The 17,365-nt window shown below is 43.0% G+C and overlaps 1 protein-coding gene across 4 annotated transcripts in view; it reads left to right on the plus strand.

Moving 5' to 3' along the window:
• LOC133606773 (uncharacterized) overlaps window positions 1–17,365 on the plus strand; it is a 44,599-nt gene that overhangs the window by 18,995 nt on the left and 8,239 nt on the right. For 2 of the 4 annotated variants that reach the window (XM_061961091.2, XM_061961090.2), the window contains exons 7-11: window positions 6,114–6,217; window positions 6,291–6,351; window positions 8,458–8,546; window positions 12,963–13,105; window positions 13,177–14,078. In XM_061961091.2, the coding sequence (XP_061817075.2) occupies window positions 6,114–6,217; window positions 6,291–6,351; window positions 8,458–8,546; window positions 12,963–13,105; window positions 13,177–13,564 (785 nt within the window). In that variant the 3' untranslated portion in view covers window positions 13,565–14,078. Of the gene's footprint in view, window positions 1–6,113; window positions 6,218–6,290; window positions 6,352–8,457; window positions 8,547–12,962; window positions 13,106–13,176; window positions 14,079–15,861; window positions 16,309–17,365 lie in introns of those variants that run through there. The other 2 variants (XM_061961092.2, XM_061961093.2) reach the window with 2 other exon arrangements.

Genomic DNA, 17,365 nt, shown 5'->3' on the forward strand with positions numbered 1-17,365 from the left:
GCGTTGCTGTTGGCCCAGAAAGTGTCCCTGTCCTGGCCACAGAGGGCGCCGTGTGCGGGCGCCTGTTGGCTGCCTTTGCGGCCGGCCAGCCGGAGGTCGCGGTAGCGACGATGCAGGAGACAAGGGAGCAGGCGGCGCCGTGGAAAGGCCCGCCAAAGACGAGTAGGATGAAGACCTTGGAGCCAGAGTCGAGGAGGACGATGTCGTCGGAGCCAGAGTCAAGGAGGACGATGTCGTCGAAGGCGTGGAAGCAGCAGACGTTATCGGAGCCGGAGACGAGGAGGGCAGCTGAGGAGCTGGCCGAGGTGCTGAAGCCAATGCTGCTGGCCGAGGCGCAGTGGTCGGCAGAGCAGGCCGAGGCGCAGATGTCGGCGCTGCTGGCCGAGGCGCAGAGGTCGAGGCCAGCCTGGGAGCTGGTGGAGATGCGGGGGCCAGCCTGGGAGCTGGTGGAGACGCGGGGGCCAGCCTGGGAGCTGGTGGAGACGCGGGGGCCAGCCTGGGAGCTGGTGCTAGCTCGGACGCCAGCTTGGTGGCTGGTGCTAGCTCGGAGGCCAGCTTGGTGGCTGGTGCTAGCTCGGAGGCCAGCTTGGTGGCTGGTGCTAGCTCGGAGGCCAGCTTGGTGGCTGGTGCTAGCTCGGAGGCCAGCTTGGTGGCTGGTGCTAGCTCGGAGGCCAGCTTGGTGGCTGGTGCTAGCTCGGAGGCCAGCTTGGTGGCTGGTGCTAGCTCGGAGGCCAGCTTGGTGGCTGGTGCTAGCTCGAAGGCTAGCCGGGGGACTGGTGCTAGCTCGGAGGCTAGCCGGGGGACTGGTGCTAGCTCGGAGGCTAGCCGGGGGACTGGTGCTAGCTCGGACGCTAGCCGAGGGGGTGGTGCTAGCTCGGACGCTAGCCGAGAGAGTGGTGCTAGCTCAGGGGCTAGCCAGGGGGCTGGTGGCTGCGGCTGGGAAAAGCGGAAGACAGATGGTATTTGTCCGGCAGGGGGTAGCCTGTCTGGGTGCTGTTGTACTACCACGTCAGCACAGCCACCAGTACTAAAATGGAAGATAGATTGTCTTTGTCTGGCAGGGGGTAGCCTGTCTGGGTTCAGCTGTGCTACCACATCAGAACAGCCACCAGTGCTAAAATGGAAGAGACTAGTACTATCCCCCCCCTCCGAACGCGGATGCCAGACGCTATCAGCTGACTGAGGGACTGTCACTAAGGGTGGGAGGAGGGTGTCCAGGCGACGGGTAAATTCCTTCATCCCCATATTGGAGTTAAACAGTCCCTTGAAGGAGTGTTGAGGGCTAGAAAATTTGTCCAGAATTTGTCCAGGGTGGAGGTAAAAGAAAAAGACATCCTGAGAGGGGCAAAAAGAAAAAAAAGGGAAGAGAAAAAAAATTTCCACTGGGGGCAGGGCTAAAGTCACTGGGGGCGGGGCTAAGGAACTGTGCCGTCAGGTCCCTAATCAATTGGCCGGAATATACTGTTATGGTAGGACTAAGGGGAGGTGACGGCAACAGACACTAGATGGCGGTAATGTTCAATGATTTATTATATATAGTAATATATATAATAATAAACACTAAATATACAAACTAAGGAAATGGAGTGTGGCAAAATCCAAGAGTGTGTATGGTGTAAGACTATGTGTAGTATTTAACTGAGGTGTGCGTTACCAAGTGTTGAACGAGAGATGAGGAAGTCCAGGGGAAGAGGGGAATCCGTGTCCAAGCGGGAGGTCGAGATCCAAGGAGCAGTCCGAGAAGCAGGGGAACGACGACGAGGAACGACGAGACACACAGCAACGTCAAAACACGGGAACGGAGGTCTGCAGTAGGATGACACGACAATGAAACACGGAAGGGAAAACAGACAGAGAGAACAGTAAAGCATCAAGCAGGATGATCGCTTACTATACGCCAACAGATGATTATATTCCGGCGCCGGCATGCCAAGTTGTCCATGCTTATGAAGGCAGCTCCTTCATTCCAGGCAGGTGTGCTGATTGCCGGTAAGTGATTGCCGCTGGCGGCAGCTGCAGGGCGGAGACGCGCGCGGCGTGTCCCTGGATGTGCGCCGCGGTCGTGGGCGTGTCCCGCGGTGTGAAACACAGAGCGCAATGATGAGGGCGCATTCCAATGCACCCTGGCCGTGACAATATCGGCAAAAAGCCATTATCGGACATCCCTATATTCATACAAATGAATCCGAAAGGCACAAATCATAACATTTTCTAATTTTGATCATTTCAATAACCCCCTTGGCCCCTTCTTTTAAAAAAATGGTTTGGTCCACAGACTCCATACCAATGCTCCCTCTAAGGCAGACCTGAGCAAATGGCCCGAGGACCGCATACGGCTCGTTAGGATTTTAAATCTGGCCCGCCGGATTTTTCTAATTAATATCTTTAGACCTTTATCATCTAAAAATGGGACCCATTACCTCCCTGCTTGGCACTCAGCATCAAGGGTTGGAATTGGGGGTTAAATCACCAAAAATGATTCCCGTGCGCGGCCACCGCTGCTGCTCACTGCTCCCCTCACCTCCCAGGGGGTGATCAAGGGTGATGGGTCAAATGCAGATAATAATTTCGCCACACCTAGTGTGTGTGTGACAATCATTGGCACTTTAACTTTAACTTTAAACAGTCGATGATGTGCAATGCTGTTTTCAAATTACTGTAAGTCTTGAACTATAGAAGTATTTCAATTAGGGATGTCCGATAATGGCTTTTTGTTGATATCCGATATTCCGATAATGTCCAACTCTTTAATTACCGATACCGATATCAACCGATACCGATATATACAGCCGTGGAATTAACACATTATTATGCCTAATTTGGACAACCAGGTATGGTGAAGATAAGGTCCTTTAAAAAAAAAAAAATAACATAAGATAAATAAATTAAAAACATTTTCTTGAATAAAAAAGAAAGTAAAACAATATAAAAACAGTTGCATAGAAACTAGTAATTAATGAAAATGAGTAAAATTAACTGTTAAAGGTTAGTACTATAAGTGGACCAATCATGTGTGCTTATGGACTGTATCCCTTGCAGACTGTATTGATATATATTGATATATAATGTAGGAACCAGAATATTAATAACAGAAAGGAACAACCCTTTTGTGTGAATGAGTGTAAATGGGGGAGGAATGTTTTTTGGGTTGGTGCACTAATTGTAAGTGTATCTTGTGTTTTTTATGTTGATTTAATAAAAAACAAAAACAAAAAAAAAAAAACAATACCAATAATTAAAAAACTGATACAGATAATTTCCGATATTACATTTTAAAGCATTTATCAGGCCGATATTATCGGACATCTCTAATTTCAATAGTTGGAATCTGCGCTCTTGAGTGATATACCTGTACAAGTTGTCACGGTAATCTACATCACATGATCTCAGATGAGGCACTAATCAGAGTGTTCAGGGTTTGTGTTTCCAGAGCGGACAGCCTGGAAGCGCGTTGAGTGCCTATAAAAGGGCTATATAAATCTAATCCAAAATTATTAATATTATAAATGCAAGTACAAAAGTGGTGCAGACCGCCCAATTTAAATGAGGACTTTGCATGTAATAGCAGCTGTCACCATGGAGACACTCATTTCCTGCACGTCCATCTACGATGTATACATTGTGCCACCTTTTCTGTAATACTAAAGCACAATTTGGACAACAGAACTTATTTTTAGCATGCAAATGTCCACTCTGTATTTTTGGCACAACATTGGCAATAACTGTGGTAGTGCATTGGAAAATACCAGACACAAGAAATGTGCATTTTGTAAGAGGTTTTGTCATATTATTCTATATGGAAAAACATCCATCCATCCATCCATTTTCTACCGCTTGTCCCTTTTGGGGTCGCGGGGGGTACTGGAGCCTATCTCAGCTGCATTCGGGCGGAAGGCGGGGTACACCCTGGACAAGTCGCCACCTTATGGAAAAACAAACGCCATAAAAATATTTAAAAAATGAAACGCCAGCAGTCACGTTGTTTTGGTGCCTCCTGTCTCCAATTAAGCCATCAGGTCAATTATCAGCTCAAAGATGGACTTTCCGACAGACAATAATGCGAATATTTTTTATTTCTCACAAAAAAATATTACCACCAGCATGGGAGATTCTCTCTCTCCACCTCCGTCATTGCAGCCATGGCAGCGATCGCCTCCTTCTGACCACAGCACAGCCGTTTGTGCGTAACTGTGCCAGTTTGCGTGCACATATTGTGATATCGACCTAAAACAGCACAGCAAAACAGTTTCAGTCTTGATAGATCACATTGCGAGAGTTAAATGGTTATATTTGCATCTTCTCCTCCTACTGCTGTGGGCGTTCCAGTGATCAGAGCATATTCTGCGTACCCATTAAGACGGACACTTTGATTGATTGATTGAGACTTTTATTAGTAGGTTGCACAGTGAAGTACATATTCCGTACAATTGACCACTAAATGGTAACACCCGAATAAGTTTTTCAACTTGTTTAAGTTGGGGTCCACTTAAATTGATTCATGATACAGATATATACTATCATATATACTATCATCATAATACAGTCATCACACAAGATAATCATCAGGGTGTATACATTGAATTATTTACATTATTTACAATTCGGGGTGTGGAGGGGTTAGGTTTGGTTGTTATCATCAGTCAGCAACAATTGAGAACCGAGAAATGTATATTGAAACAGTGTAGGTCTGACTTGGTAGGATATGTACAGCAAGTAGTGGACACAAAGAGAGAGATCAGAAGGCATAAGAAAAGTATCTACATTTGATTGTTTACATTTGATTATTAACAATCCGAGGAGGGTGTTAGTTTAGGGTTGAAGTTGCCTGGAGGTGTACTTTTATTGCGGTTTTGAAGGAGGATAGAGATGCCCTTTCTTTTATACCTGCTGGGAGCGCATTCCACATTGATGTGGCATAGAAAGAGAATGAGTTAAGACCTTTGTTAGATCGGAATCTGGGTTTAACGTGGTTAGTGGAGCTCCCCCTGGTGTTGTGGTTATGGTGGTCATTTACGTTAAGGAAGTAGTTTGACATGTACTTCAGTATCAGGGAGGTGTAGCGGATTTTATAGACTAGGCTCAGTGCAAGTTGTTTTACTCTGTCCTCCACCCTGAGCCAGCCCACTATGGAGAAGTGAGTAAGAGTGAGGTGGGATCTGTGGTGGAGGTCTAGAAGTAACCTGACTAACTTGTTCTGGGATGTTTGGAGTCTAGATTTGAGGGTTTTGGAGGTGCTAGAGTACCAGGAGGTTGAACGAGAGTTCCCGCTAGAATCCTCATGGTGCTTTTGTTGACCAGAGAGGAGATTCTATAGAGAAATCTCGTTCGTTGGTTGACCTTTTTGATTACCTTGGTTGCCATTTTATCACAGGAAAGATTAGCCTCTAGAATGGAACCTAGGTAGGTGACCTCATCCTTCCTGGTGATAACAATGTCACCCACTTTTAGAGTGAAGTCATTGACTTTCTTAAGGTTGATGTGGGACCCAAACAGGATGGATTCCGTTTTACCCAAGTGTATGGATAGCTTGTTGTCAGCGAGCCAGGTGCATGTTCTGCCGAGTTCAGCACTGAGGATTTTCTCCACCTGTGACTTGTCCTTGTCGGACACCAGCAGGGCCGAGTCATCCGCAAACAAGAACAATTTACAGTCGCATGCTGATGACAAGTCGTTTATGTATACTAGGAACAGTAAAGGCCCCAATATACTGCTTTGGGGGACTCCACAGCTTACTGAGAGGGGGGGGACACGGTGCCGTTCACCTCTATCACCTGATCCCTCCCCTCCAAGTAAGATTGCATCCAGCTCGATGAGGTTTTGTCAAATCTGACGCCAAGTGGATTGCGCTCACTATTTTGCTCATTTAACTGCTGTGTGTGCTATTAGGTTTGCACAAGTTTTAAGGCACTCCAAATGCAATGTGTGCCATTTGAGACAGCCAGAATGCAATCTAATATTTGATCATGTTTGGTATTGTTTTATTTAAATGTATTTGTTTTATTTCCTTTATTTTGATTCACCAAATGCACACAGCCGATATTAACAGAATGACCGGTCCTATTGTGTCAGTGTTTTTCCTATCAGCTTGAAATCAGTTCAATGTGTGTGCTCAGTGGAGAAGCTGCTGTTGCTGTGTAGTTCCAGCTGCCTACCAGGAGGGGGCAGCAACACGGAGCTGGCGCTGCACTGTCTCCATTCCTGCAAGGGCGACATAGTGGTAGGCGTCCATGTCTGTTTTCTGTCTTTTGCAAATCCACTGCGTACTTAAGCTCTCTCCTCGCTCATTGCAGGCCACGCTGGAGATGCTCCTGCAAAAGCAGGCCTGGCCTACAGGGGACTACCACTACTCAGGTAACCTCTGAAAACCATGATCGTGTGAATGCTCCAAAGCATCCACACATATGGTTTTCTACACCAAAAATCATCTATTTCAGTGGTTCTTAACCTTGTTGGAGGTACCGAACCCCACCAGTTTCATATGCGCATTCACCGAACCCTTCTTTAGTCAAAAATAAAATGTTTTTTTTCAAATTCAAGACAAAGTTATATGTTTTTGATAATACTTTAGTATGGGGAACATATTCTAAGTAACAAAGACTTAATTTAGAGTTATTTGGTTAGGGTTAGGGTTAGAGGGTTAGGGCCAGGGTTAGAGGGTTAGGGTTATAATAAGGCCATGCCGAATAAGGCATTAATAAGTACTTAATAATGACTAGTTAAGAGCCAATATGTTACTAATTTGCACGTTAATAAGCAACTAATTAAGGGTGAATATGTTCCCCATAGTAAAGTGTTACCATGTTTTATTACTGGTGCACAAAATGAACCGTGCATGAACATCACCTTGTTCAAAGAACAAAACCAACACAGTGCATAAACCCACAACAAATTACACACCTGCAAATCAGTCTGACTTCTGCTGTTGTCGTATCCGTAATACGCCGATAGGGAGAAGTTTTTATTTACACGATGAGTCGGGTGTGTCTTGACCTCCGCCGAACCCCTGAGGCCGACTCACCGAACCCTTAGGGTTCGATCGAACCCAGGTTAAGAACCACTGACCTATTTATTATTATTCCTCTACTTCTTCTTCTCCAGATTTTGGCGCACTCTACCTTCCACGTTTTTCCACTCGATTCAAACCGTTCCAACTTCAAACTGTTCAACCTATTGGGGAATCGCGGGCTTTCCCTTGACAAATTCCAAAAATTCCCAGATTTCCCCAAATTCCAGGTGTCCCGGGACATTTTCCCCATTCAAAAGGAACTGGCCATTTTTCTAACTTCCACCATTTCCACATTTTTCAACCGATTCAAACCATTCCACCTTCAACATATTTCGCTCACCCTGGATATTCAAATTATAATTTTTCCAAGTTAAAAAAAATTACAGGGATTCCCAGAATTCGCGTTTTTTCAAACCCTTTTTGTCACCCTTTTTTCTGGCGACTACTCCTTCCACATTTTTCCACCCACTTCAACCGTTCCACCGTCCAAACATTCCTCTTAATCAGGACAAAAAATGAAGTTGTTTTTCAAACTGGCAAAATTCCCTTATTTCCCGAAATTCCTGCAATTCCGTAATACCATTTCTCAATTAAAAATGTTACTACTTCAACAATTCTCTACTGATTTGAAAAATTCCAACACCAACACATTCAAAATGTTTAGCATTTTCCAAAAAAATTCCCGCTTTTCCCGAAATTCCCAAACTTCCATGATATTCCCATTGAAATGAATGGCACATTTTTCAAAGCTCCACAACTCCCACATTTTTTTCCAATTCAAACCGTTCCATTTTCAAAATATTCAGCCTGTTCAGGAATTGTGTGCACCCTTTCAACAATTAGTCATTTTGAAGTTCAACTTCAGCATCGGAGCATTCACACGCAATTCCTTCAGGAAATTGCTCATCTAGTTGTCAAATGACGCACCTTTGCAGTCAGATTTACATGCACGACCCTTCAGGGCGCAGCAGATTACAGTTAGCCTCATTTTATGACTTTCCCCTGTATTTAAATAGTGCCATCAGCAGGAATAATGCTGTTCATTGCATTAGAGGAGGTTTTTTTTTACTTAATACACATGTTAGAAATAAAAAAACAAAACATTTACAACAGAGGTACAAATATTGATATTATTAGTTTATATTATTTTTAATGATGACCTCACGTCACCACAATATTACTCTCATAGGCGCCTAAAAAAGAGGTCCATTTCCCACGTGCATACAATGGGGGCCTTTGTGTGCCATCCTCTCTCCGCCCCCAGTCCCCTCCTCCCCTTTTGTTGAAAACTTGTTTGTAATGTGATGAGCATTACACACTCAAACCAACACACACTTGGCATTTTGCGAGAGTAAGTGCGCTCAAAATGCTCATTTTGAGTTTGGAATTGTGCAACTTGAGACCGAGCGTATGTATTCATGGTCCTTTATTTACCCTCTCTGCCCATCCAGGTAGTGACTTTTGGAGTGAGCATGAAAAGAGTGACTTCAACGCAGCCCTGAACACATATGGAAAAAACTTTACACGCATTCGCCAAATGGTAAAACGCTCCGTACTCTGACGATGATGATAGCGATGCTGATGCTGACAAGCAGACACGCGTGATCATGTGCTTTGTTCTGTTGTTTTGTTTGTGTGACCTCTTATTAGACTTAGACAAACAAGGTATAAAGTAGACAAAAAAATGTACCATAGTAGCAATAGAAAATATAACATATGTAATATTTACATATTATATATCCAGTATATAATATACAAACCCCGTTTCCATATGAGTTGGGAAATTGTGGTAGATGTAAATATAAACGGAATACAATGATTTGCAAATCATTTTCAACCCATATTCAGTTGAATATGCTACAAAGACAACTTTTTTGTTGTTGTTGCAAATAATCATTAACTTTAGAATTTGATGCCAGCAACACGTGACAAAGAAGTTGGGAAAGCTGGCAATAAATACTGATAAAGTTGAGGGTTGCTCATCAAACACTTATTTGGAACATCCCACAGGTGAACAGGCAAATTAGGAACAGGTGGGTGCCATGATTGGGTACAAAAGTAGATTTCATGAAATGCTTGGTCATTCACAAACAAGGATGGGGCGAGGGTCACCACCTTGTCAACAAATGCGTGAGCAAATTGTTGAACAGTTTAAGAAAAACCTTTCTCAACCAACTATTGCAAGGAATTTAGGGATTTCACCATCTACGGTCCGTAATATCATCAAAGGGTTCAGAGAATCTGGAGAAATCACTGCACGTAAGCAGCTAAGCCTGTGACCTTCGATCCCTCAGGCTGTACTGCATCAACGAGTGATATCAGTGTGTAAATGATATCACCACATGGGCTCAGGAACACTTCAGGGCCTGAGCTCATCTATGATGGACTGATAAAAAAGTGGAAAAGTGTTCTGTGGTCTGACGAGTCCACATTTCAAATTTTTTTTGGAAACTGTGGACGTCGTGTCCTCCGGACCAAAGAGGAAAAGAACCATCCGGATTGATATAGGCGCAAAGTTGAAAAGCCAGCATCTGTGATGGTATGGGGGTGTATTAGTGCCCAAGGCATGGGTAACTTACACATCTGTGAAGGCGCCATTAATGCTGAAAGGTACATACAGGTTTTGGAGCAACATATGTTGCCATCCAAGCAACGTTACCATGGACGCCCCTGCTTATTTCAGCAAGACAATGCCAAGCCACGTGTTACATCAACGTGGCTTCATAGTAAAAGAGTGCGGGTACTAGACTGGCCTGCCTGTAGTCCAGACCTGTCTCCCTTTGAAAATGTGTGGCGCATTATGAAGCCTAAAATACCATAACGGAGACCCCCGGACTGTTGAACAACTTAAGCTGTACATCAAGCAGGAATGGGAAAAAATTCCACCTGAGAAGCTTAAAAAATGCGTCTCCTCAGTTCCCAAACGTTTACTGAGTGTTGTTAAAAGGAAAGGCCATGTAACACAGTGGTGAACATGCCCTTTCCCAACTTCTTTGGCACGTCTTGCAGCCATGAAATTCTAAGTTAATGATTATTTGCAAAAAAAAAATAAAGTTTATGAGTTCGAACATCAAATATCTTGTCTTTGTAGTGCATTCAATTGAATATGGGTTGAAAAGGATTTGCAAATCATTGTATTCAGTTTATATTTACATCTAACACTATTTCCCAACTAATATGGAAACGGGGTTTGGAATATATACTGATGTATTATATTATATTATAGTTTTATATAATATATACAATATACAACAAATCCCAATTAACATGTACAATATTACAGTATATGTAACAGCTGCAGCAAAAAAACAGGGCAGCATAAAATAGAGAGTCGATCGAGCAGAAAATATATATTATAAACAAAGAGAGGTAGTTAACATAGAAGCGGTCAGGTAATAGACATATATCATCTATTGCTGTATGGCGAGTGATTATACAACTGGATGGAGTGCGGAATGAAGGAGTTGTTGAATCGCACACTGTGGGAGCGAAGCTGAAGGAGCCTGTTGGAGTATGAGATACGCTGTCCCTCATTTGTCAGGTGGAGTGAGTGGGCAGGATTGTCCATGATGGCCAGCAGTTTGTCCAGTGTCCTCCCGTCCCTCACTGACACAAACGCCTCCAAGCGCGTGCCGATAGTTTGGCCGGCTTTCCGGATCAGTTTGTCAATCCGGTTTAAGTCCCTTTTGCTGGTGCTGCTCCCCCAACAAACCACTGCAAAGTACAGGGCACTGGCCACAACAGACTGATAAAAGATCTCCCAACAGCTTGCTGCACACATTAAATGACCTAAGCTAGCTCAGGAAAAAGAGTCTGCTCATGCCCTTCTTGTATGCAGCTTTGCTGTTGTCCTTCCAGTCTGGTCTGCTGTTCAAGTGGACTCCCGGCCCTGTATGTTGATGGGCTCCACAGGGTCATTTTCTTCTTGAAGTCCATGACCAGTTCCTTGGTCTTGTCCACCTTAAGGAGCAGATGGTTATGTTACGGGATGTTGAAAAGTACAGCCTCGGTTTCCAGTCCAAAGGGTCCGTCGAAAACAGAATTAAATGTAAATCCAATGAATCCACTCCCGAAAATATTAATACAAAAACTTTTTATGGAGAATAATGATAGTTTTACATGCAGAAAGCATACAGATGACAATTTAAATGGCTAAATGAACATTAACATCCTGGTGACACACGTGGCAATGAGCAACATAGGAAGGGAGATGGACACCACATGTATGTTTTTTTACGTGTTCTTTCTTAAATTCAATAGTGTTTCTCACCGTCTTTACCAAAGTGCTGGTACATTTGATTGGATGGATATTTTTTGCAGCCGTCCTTGATTTAAAAAACGCAGAGGCTTGTGGTGTACTACAGAGGTCCCCAACCTTTTTTGCACTACGGACTGGTTGTAATGTCGGCATTATTTTCAGGGACCGGCTTTCCACATAAATACAGCAAAAATAAGTGAATGAAAAATACAATTTGCTATAACGCTGAATTAGTGGGAGCCCTTGACTTGTTTCTTTGCTATGAGATCAGCGTTTGGCTACAATTTTTCACATTTATATTTCATATGTTCATTAATGTGCAATAAATAAATACATATTCAAGGAGGATGACTACTACTAATAATAACAACAATAATGTGGTCACTATAATTAACTAGAATCACTATTTGTAGCGATTCTGTTCATAACTTTTATGGACAGAATTTCTAGGCCCAGTCAGGGCGTTCAAGGGATCCGGTTTGGTGGCTGCAGGATTAGGTCTCAGATGATGTGGCCCTGATGGTTTCATCTGGCCAGGATCTTCAGTTCTCACTGGATCGGTTCGCAGCCGAGTGTAAAGCAATTGGGTCCTTTCCCCATGCGGAGGAGTTAAAGTACCTCGGAGTCTTGTTCACGAGTGAGGGAAGAGTGGATCGTGAGATCGACAGGCGGATCGGTGCGGCGTCTTCAGTAATGCGGACACTGTATTGATCCGTTGTGGTAAAGAAGGAGCTGAGCCGGAAGGCAAAGCTCTCAATTTACCGGTCGATCTACGTTCCCATCCTCACCTATGGTCATGAGCTTTGGGTTATGACCGAAAGTACAAGATCACGGGTACAAGCGGCCGAAATGAGTTTCCTCCGCCAGGTGGCGGGGCTCTCCCTTAGAGATAGGGTGAGAAGCTCTGCCATCCAGGGGGAGCTCAAAGTGAAGCCACTGCTCCTCCATATTGAGAGGAGCCAGATGATGTGGTTCGGGCATCTGGTCAGGATGCCACCCAGACTCCTCCTGACCGGTAGGAGGCCACGGGGAAGACCCAAGACACGGTGGGAAGACTATGTCTCCCGACTGGCCTGGGAACACCTCAGGATCCCCCCGTGAGGAGCTGGACGAAGTGGCTGGGGAGAGGGAAGTCTGGGCTTCTCTGCTTAGACTGCTGCCCCCACTACCCGACCTCGGATAAGCGGAAGAAGATGGATGGATGGACTATTTGTCGCTTTTACAGATCCTTATTTTCTGCTTAGCTGTACATAACTTGAATTGTTGAGAGCAGGCTAACAGACAGTTACGTTAGTAAACCTCACTTCCTGACAACTTCCAGAGTAGTGCTCGCTTTTAGCCCAGTGGTCAGCACACCCGCCTCTCATACGACCGTGTCCCCTTGCGGAATGGGGTAAAAAGACACAGGGTCGAACCAGCTGGGTTACGTGTGGACACAGTTGGACTCAAGCTGTTTGTTAATAACTGAGTGACACTTAGATCTGTGGAATAATAGGTGGGACAATTGATCAGTGTGTTGGGTGCAATGTATGGACGTACGATAACTAAGACCATGTACGAAAACATATTTTTGGCAATGAAATTGTCATTGAGAATCGAATCCGACAAAATTCAGTGCGTACAAAAATCAAGGTACGACTGTACTGAGAGTACATTTCCAGACGTCAGAGTGTTAGACTGTTGTGTTTGACGCTGCAGGTGAAGACCAAGACAACACACCAGTGTGTGGAGTTTTACTACAATAACAAGAAACTTCAAGACAAACGGAGAAAACAAGAAGAGCGGGAGAAGCAGCAGGAAAAGTTCAAGGAGGTCCGCTACCCTTGCAAGCAATGCGGCAAGTGGGTCCAACCGCGTCTCTCTTCGTCGAGTGTGACGAGGCGTCCGGTAATCGTTTCTTTGTTTCCTTCAGAATTTTCTTCAAGATCCAGTCACGTAACGCTCACATGAAGATCCACCGGCAGCCTCAGGAGGACTTGACTGACGAGTTCCCTCGACATTTCGCAGTCAATCACCCACACCCTCTGGAAGCACCAGCTGTGTCGTTTCCGTGCGCAGACAGTCTGCTCACCCTAAATCTGGCTGACATCGGCACATCAGAACACGTCTTAACCGGCAGCTCCAACTCTCAAGTAAGAACTATCGCCGATGCCAGGGGCTCAAAACAAACAGAAACCGAGCCGTTTGCCCTCGCTTTTGACCAGTCGTGGGCTTGTTTTCATGATTTGTTCTGCGAGAGTTCACAGGAGGTAGGGGGAGATCAGGCGGGTGAGACCAAAGAGCCAATCGGCTGGTTCTAGTCGTTACCTTGCCTTAAATCAGGGTGTCTAAAATTTTTACATAAAGGACTGCATGGTTAAAAAAAAACTAAAAAAAACCCAAAAAATGCACAGGTATATTTTGATTGTTTTAATTTTGTAAAAAAAAAAAAAAAAGGCTAAAAGAGACTTAGACTTCCTTTATTGTCATTCAAATTTGAACTTTACAGTATTGATAATAGGGATGTCCCGATCCAGGTTTTTGCACTTCCGATCCGATACCAATATTGTTTTGCACTTCCGATCCGATACCGATACTGACCGATAATGGCCTATCCGAGCATGTATTAAAGTTTAAAGTTATTTAGCCTACTTAGTTGTCAGAATCATGCTGAAAAGGGTTTTAGTACTCTTGATAACAACTAGCCAGCTGAATTAGGTGAGTTTGAATAATACACAATGGTTGGTAACAAGAAACTGACCTGTTTATTCAAGGATAAACACAAAATAGACAAAATTATACATGACAAACAGAAATGGCATCATTGAAACTAGGGCTGGGCGATATGGCCTTTTTTTAATATTGCGATATTTTAAGGCCATATTGCGATACACGATATATATTTTGATATTTTGCCTTAGCCTTGAATGAACACTTGATGCATATAATCACAGCAGTATGATGATTCTATGTGTTTAGATTGATTGATTGAGACTTTTATTAGTAGTTTGCACAGTGAAGTACATATTCCGTACAATTGACCACTAAATGGTAACACCCAAATAAGTTTTTCAACTTGTTTAACTTGATACAGATATATACTATCATCTTAATACAGTCATCACACAAGATAATCACATTGAATTATTTACATTATTTATAATCCACGGTGTGGAGGGGGGTGCCGGATGTAAGTGTCAAAAAGACAGCCAAAAGAGTTTGATATGAGAATAAATCTAAAGTTAAAATATAGGGTAGAAATGCATCCATTTGCAGGAAATGTAGTCTTGATTTTTAACATTTTCTTTCAAGGCTTGCATGTGTACATTAAAACATTCTTCTTCATACTGCATTAATATATGCTACTTTTAAACTTTCATGCAGAGAAGGAAATCACAACTAAAAAAATCACTCATTTTTTCATACGGTGTTGATCTGGAAATTTTTGCCTCGGCATTTTGATGGTGTGGACGTGTGGCACCGAATGGAGATAAGCGTCTCGACAGACGTCACAATATTTGAACAATGATGACGAAAACTGTTTTCTCTGTCGTGTCCGTGTGTCGAAAATTGTTATGCGCTTATTTTTTTATTTGATTTTGTGCGTGGCATATAATTGCTATGCGCAGAGGACGTTTAAACAGTGCACAATTGCACAGGCGAGCCCCTTAGAGGGAGCGTTGGTCACACAGCTGCGCTAGCATCACAGCTAACGTTAGCCATGCTGCTACCTCTCTGCTCGGGGAGGACGTATACGTATGTGACGTATGACGTGACAGTATGTGAAGGTGCGCTTGCTGTCTGTGAGAGGGAGACACAGAAAAGAGTGAGAAGAGCCTGTCGTGTAATGCCAGCAGCTAAAAGCAACTGCGTGAGAATCCACAGACCTGTGGATGTGTTGAAGGTGTGCTGGAAAATGCGGTACGGAAATTAGGGAGCAGCAGAAAAGTGGAATGTACTATTTAAATACGTGCATTGGAAAACACGGAGAGGAGTTTTTTTTTTAACTGGATCTGGATCGGCATTTTCCCATGCCTTGCCGATACGCATTTTTTTGCAAATATCGGCGGCCGATCCGATCCAAATATCGGATCGGGACATCCCTAATTGATAAGAACGAAATTTTGTCGCAGTAGCTCGTGTAGTGCAGGATAAAAAAGCAATAAGGAGCAGAGTGTTTGAAGGTGCAAATATAAATAAATAGATTACTGTACAGATAAATATATTGCACTTTTGCATATGCATCCACGTTTACGGATGTATGTTATATTGTCTTTATAGTCCAGCGAGTTAATTCGTTTTTTGGGGGTAATTGAGGGGATTATTATGATGCGTTCAAGATTTTTATGGCCTGAGGGAAGAAGCTAAAACCAATGTTAAGAAGATAAAGTTAAAGAAAACAACATACTGCATGTCAGCTTTGCATTTTTCATTCCCTTATCTTACCTCTTTTTCTTCTTTTTACCCACTTTTTTTTTTTAATAGTTGTTGTATTTTTTTTGCATTAAATTATATATATTTTTTCCAGTGTACCGGGCGGGGGATATCCCTGCATTGTGTTTTTTGCTCTTTTTACAACTTTCTTTGTTTTTTTTTTGTTCTTTTTACACAAAAATAGGTAGTGGGCAGCAAATGACCCCCGGCTGCACTTTGGACCTTACTGCCTGAAATGTTTACGCTGACTTTTGAGATTTAAGCTTCTTTAGTGTGTTAAACAATATTACCTATGAGCCGATTTTTTTTAATGTACATTGGCAGTTCTTGTTCTAGATGTTGTTAGTTTAGTTACTCTGTGTCGTCAAACTGATTATCATGCACAGTTTTCTTATCTTTATGTCCTATTTCACAACAGCCTTTGATCCTGTCTGTGAATGAACAAGTGTTGTAAGTTACTCCGATCTTCACGTGAGGCCATGTGTGTTGTTCCAAAAATCTGTGCAAATAGTGACCTTTAAAAGGGGCTTTCCGCAGTGCCCTCCCCCTGATTAAAGTCTAACATGTCTACTGCCCTTGTGCGTATAGTAAATTCCTTCTCAATTATTTTCTGTTACACCCCCCAAGGAAGAAGAAAATGTTTTTATACTATACTATGAATACTATCATTTGGCTATTAATATGTTATAGGTACACCTCCGCATAACTTTGTATCCTTATTAAGAAAAAACAAGGAAATATAGATCAACTTACAACAAAGAAGAACATTAACATTGTTTTGTTACATTGTAACAAAAAATCATTTCCAAAAAATGTCATCTTTATTAAAACTGTGAGTAGTATTTTTCAATATGTTTTGACCGACCATTTGATACTAAAAAAAATACATTCAAATTGATCAGCAACATTAACTCAGGAGCACAATATACAAACCCCAAAACCAGTGGAGTTGGCACGTTGTGTAAATCGTAAATAAAAACAGAATACAATGACTTGCAAATCCTTTTCAACTCATATTCAATTGAATCGACTGCAAAGACAAGATATTTATTGTTCAAACTGAGAAACTTTTTTTTTTGTTGCAAATAATAATTAATTTAGAATTTAATGGCAGCAAGACATTGTAAAAAAGTTGGCACTGTGTTACATGGCCTTTCCTTTTAACAACACTCAGTAAACGTTTGGGAACTGAGGAGACACATTTTTTAAGCTTCTCAGGTGGAATTCTTTCCCATTCTTGCTTGATGTACAGCTTAAGTTTTCCGTTGTGGTATTTTAGGCTTCATAATGTGCCACACATTTTCAATGGGAGACAGGTCTGGACTACAGGCAGGCCAGTCTAGTACCCGCATTCTTTTACTATGAAGCCACGCTGTTGTAACATGTGGCTTGGCATTGTCTTGCTGAAATAAGCAGAGGCGTCCATGATAACGTTGCTTGGATGACAACATATGTTGCTCCAAAACCTGTATGTACCTTTCAGCATTAATGGTGTCTTCACAGATGTGTAAGTTACCCATGCCTTGGGCACTAATACACCCCCATACCATCACAGATGCTGGCTTTTCAACTTTGCGCCTATAACAATCCGGATGGTTCTTTTCCTCTTTGTTCCGGAGGACACGACATCCACAGTTTCCAAAAACAATTTGAAATGTGGACTTGTAAGACCACAGAACACTTTTACA

The sequence above is a fragment of the Nerophis lumbriciformis genome, linkage group LG05 (assembly GCF_033978685.3).
Source record: "Nerophis lumbriciformis linkage group LG05, RoL_Nlum_v2.1, whole genome shotgun sequence".
Lineage (NCBI taxonomy): Eukaryota > Metazoa > Chordata > Actinopteri > Syngnathiformes > Syngnathidae > Nerophis > Nerophis lumbriciformis.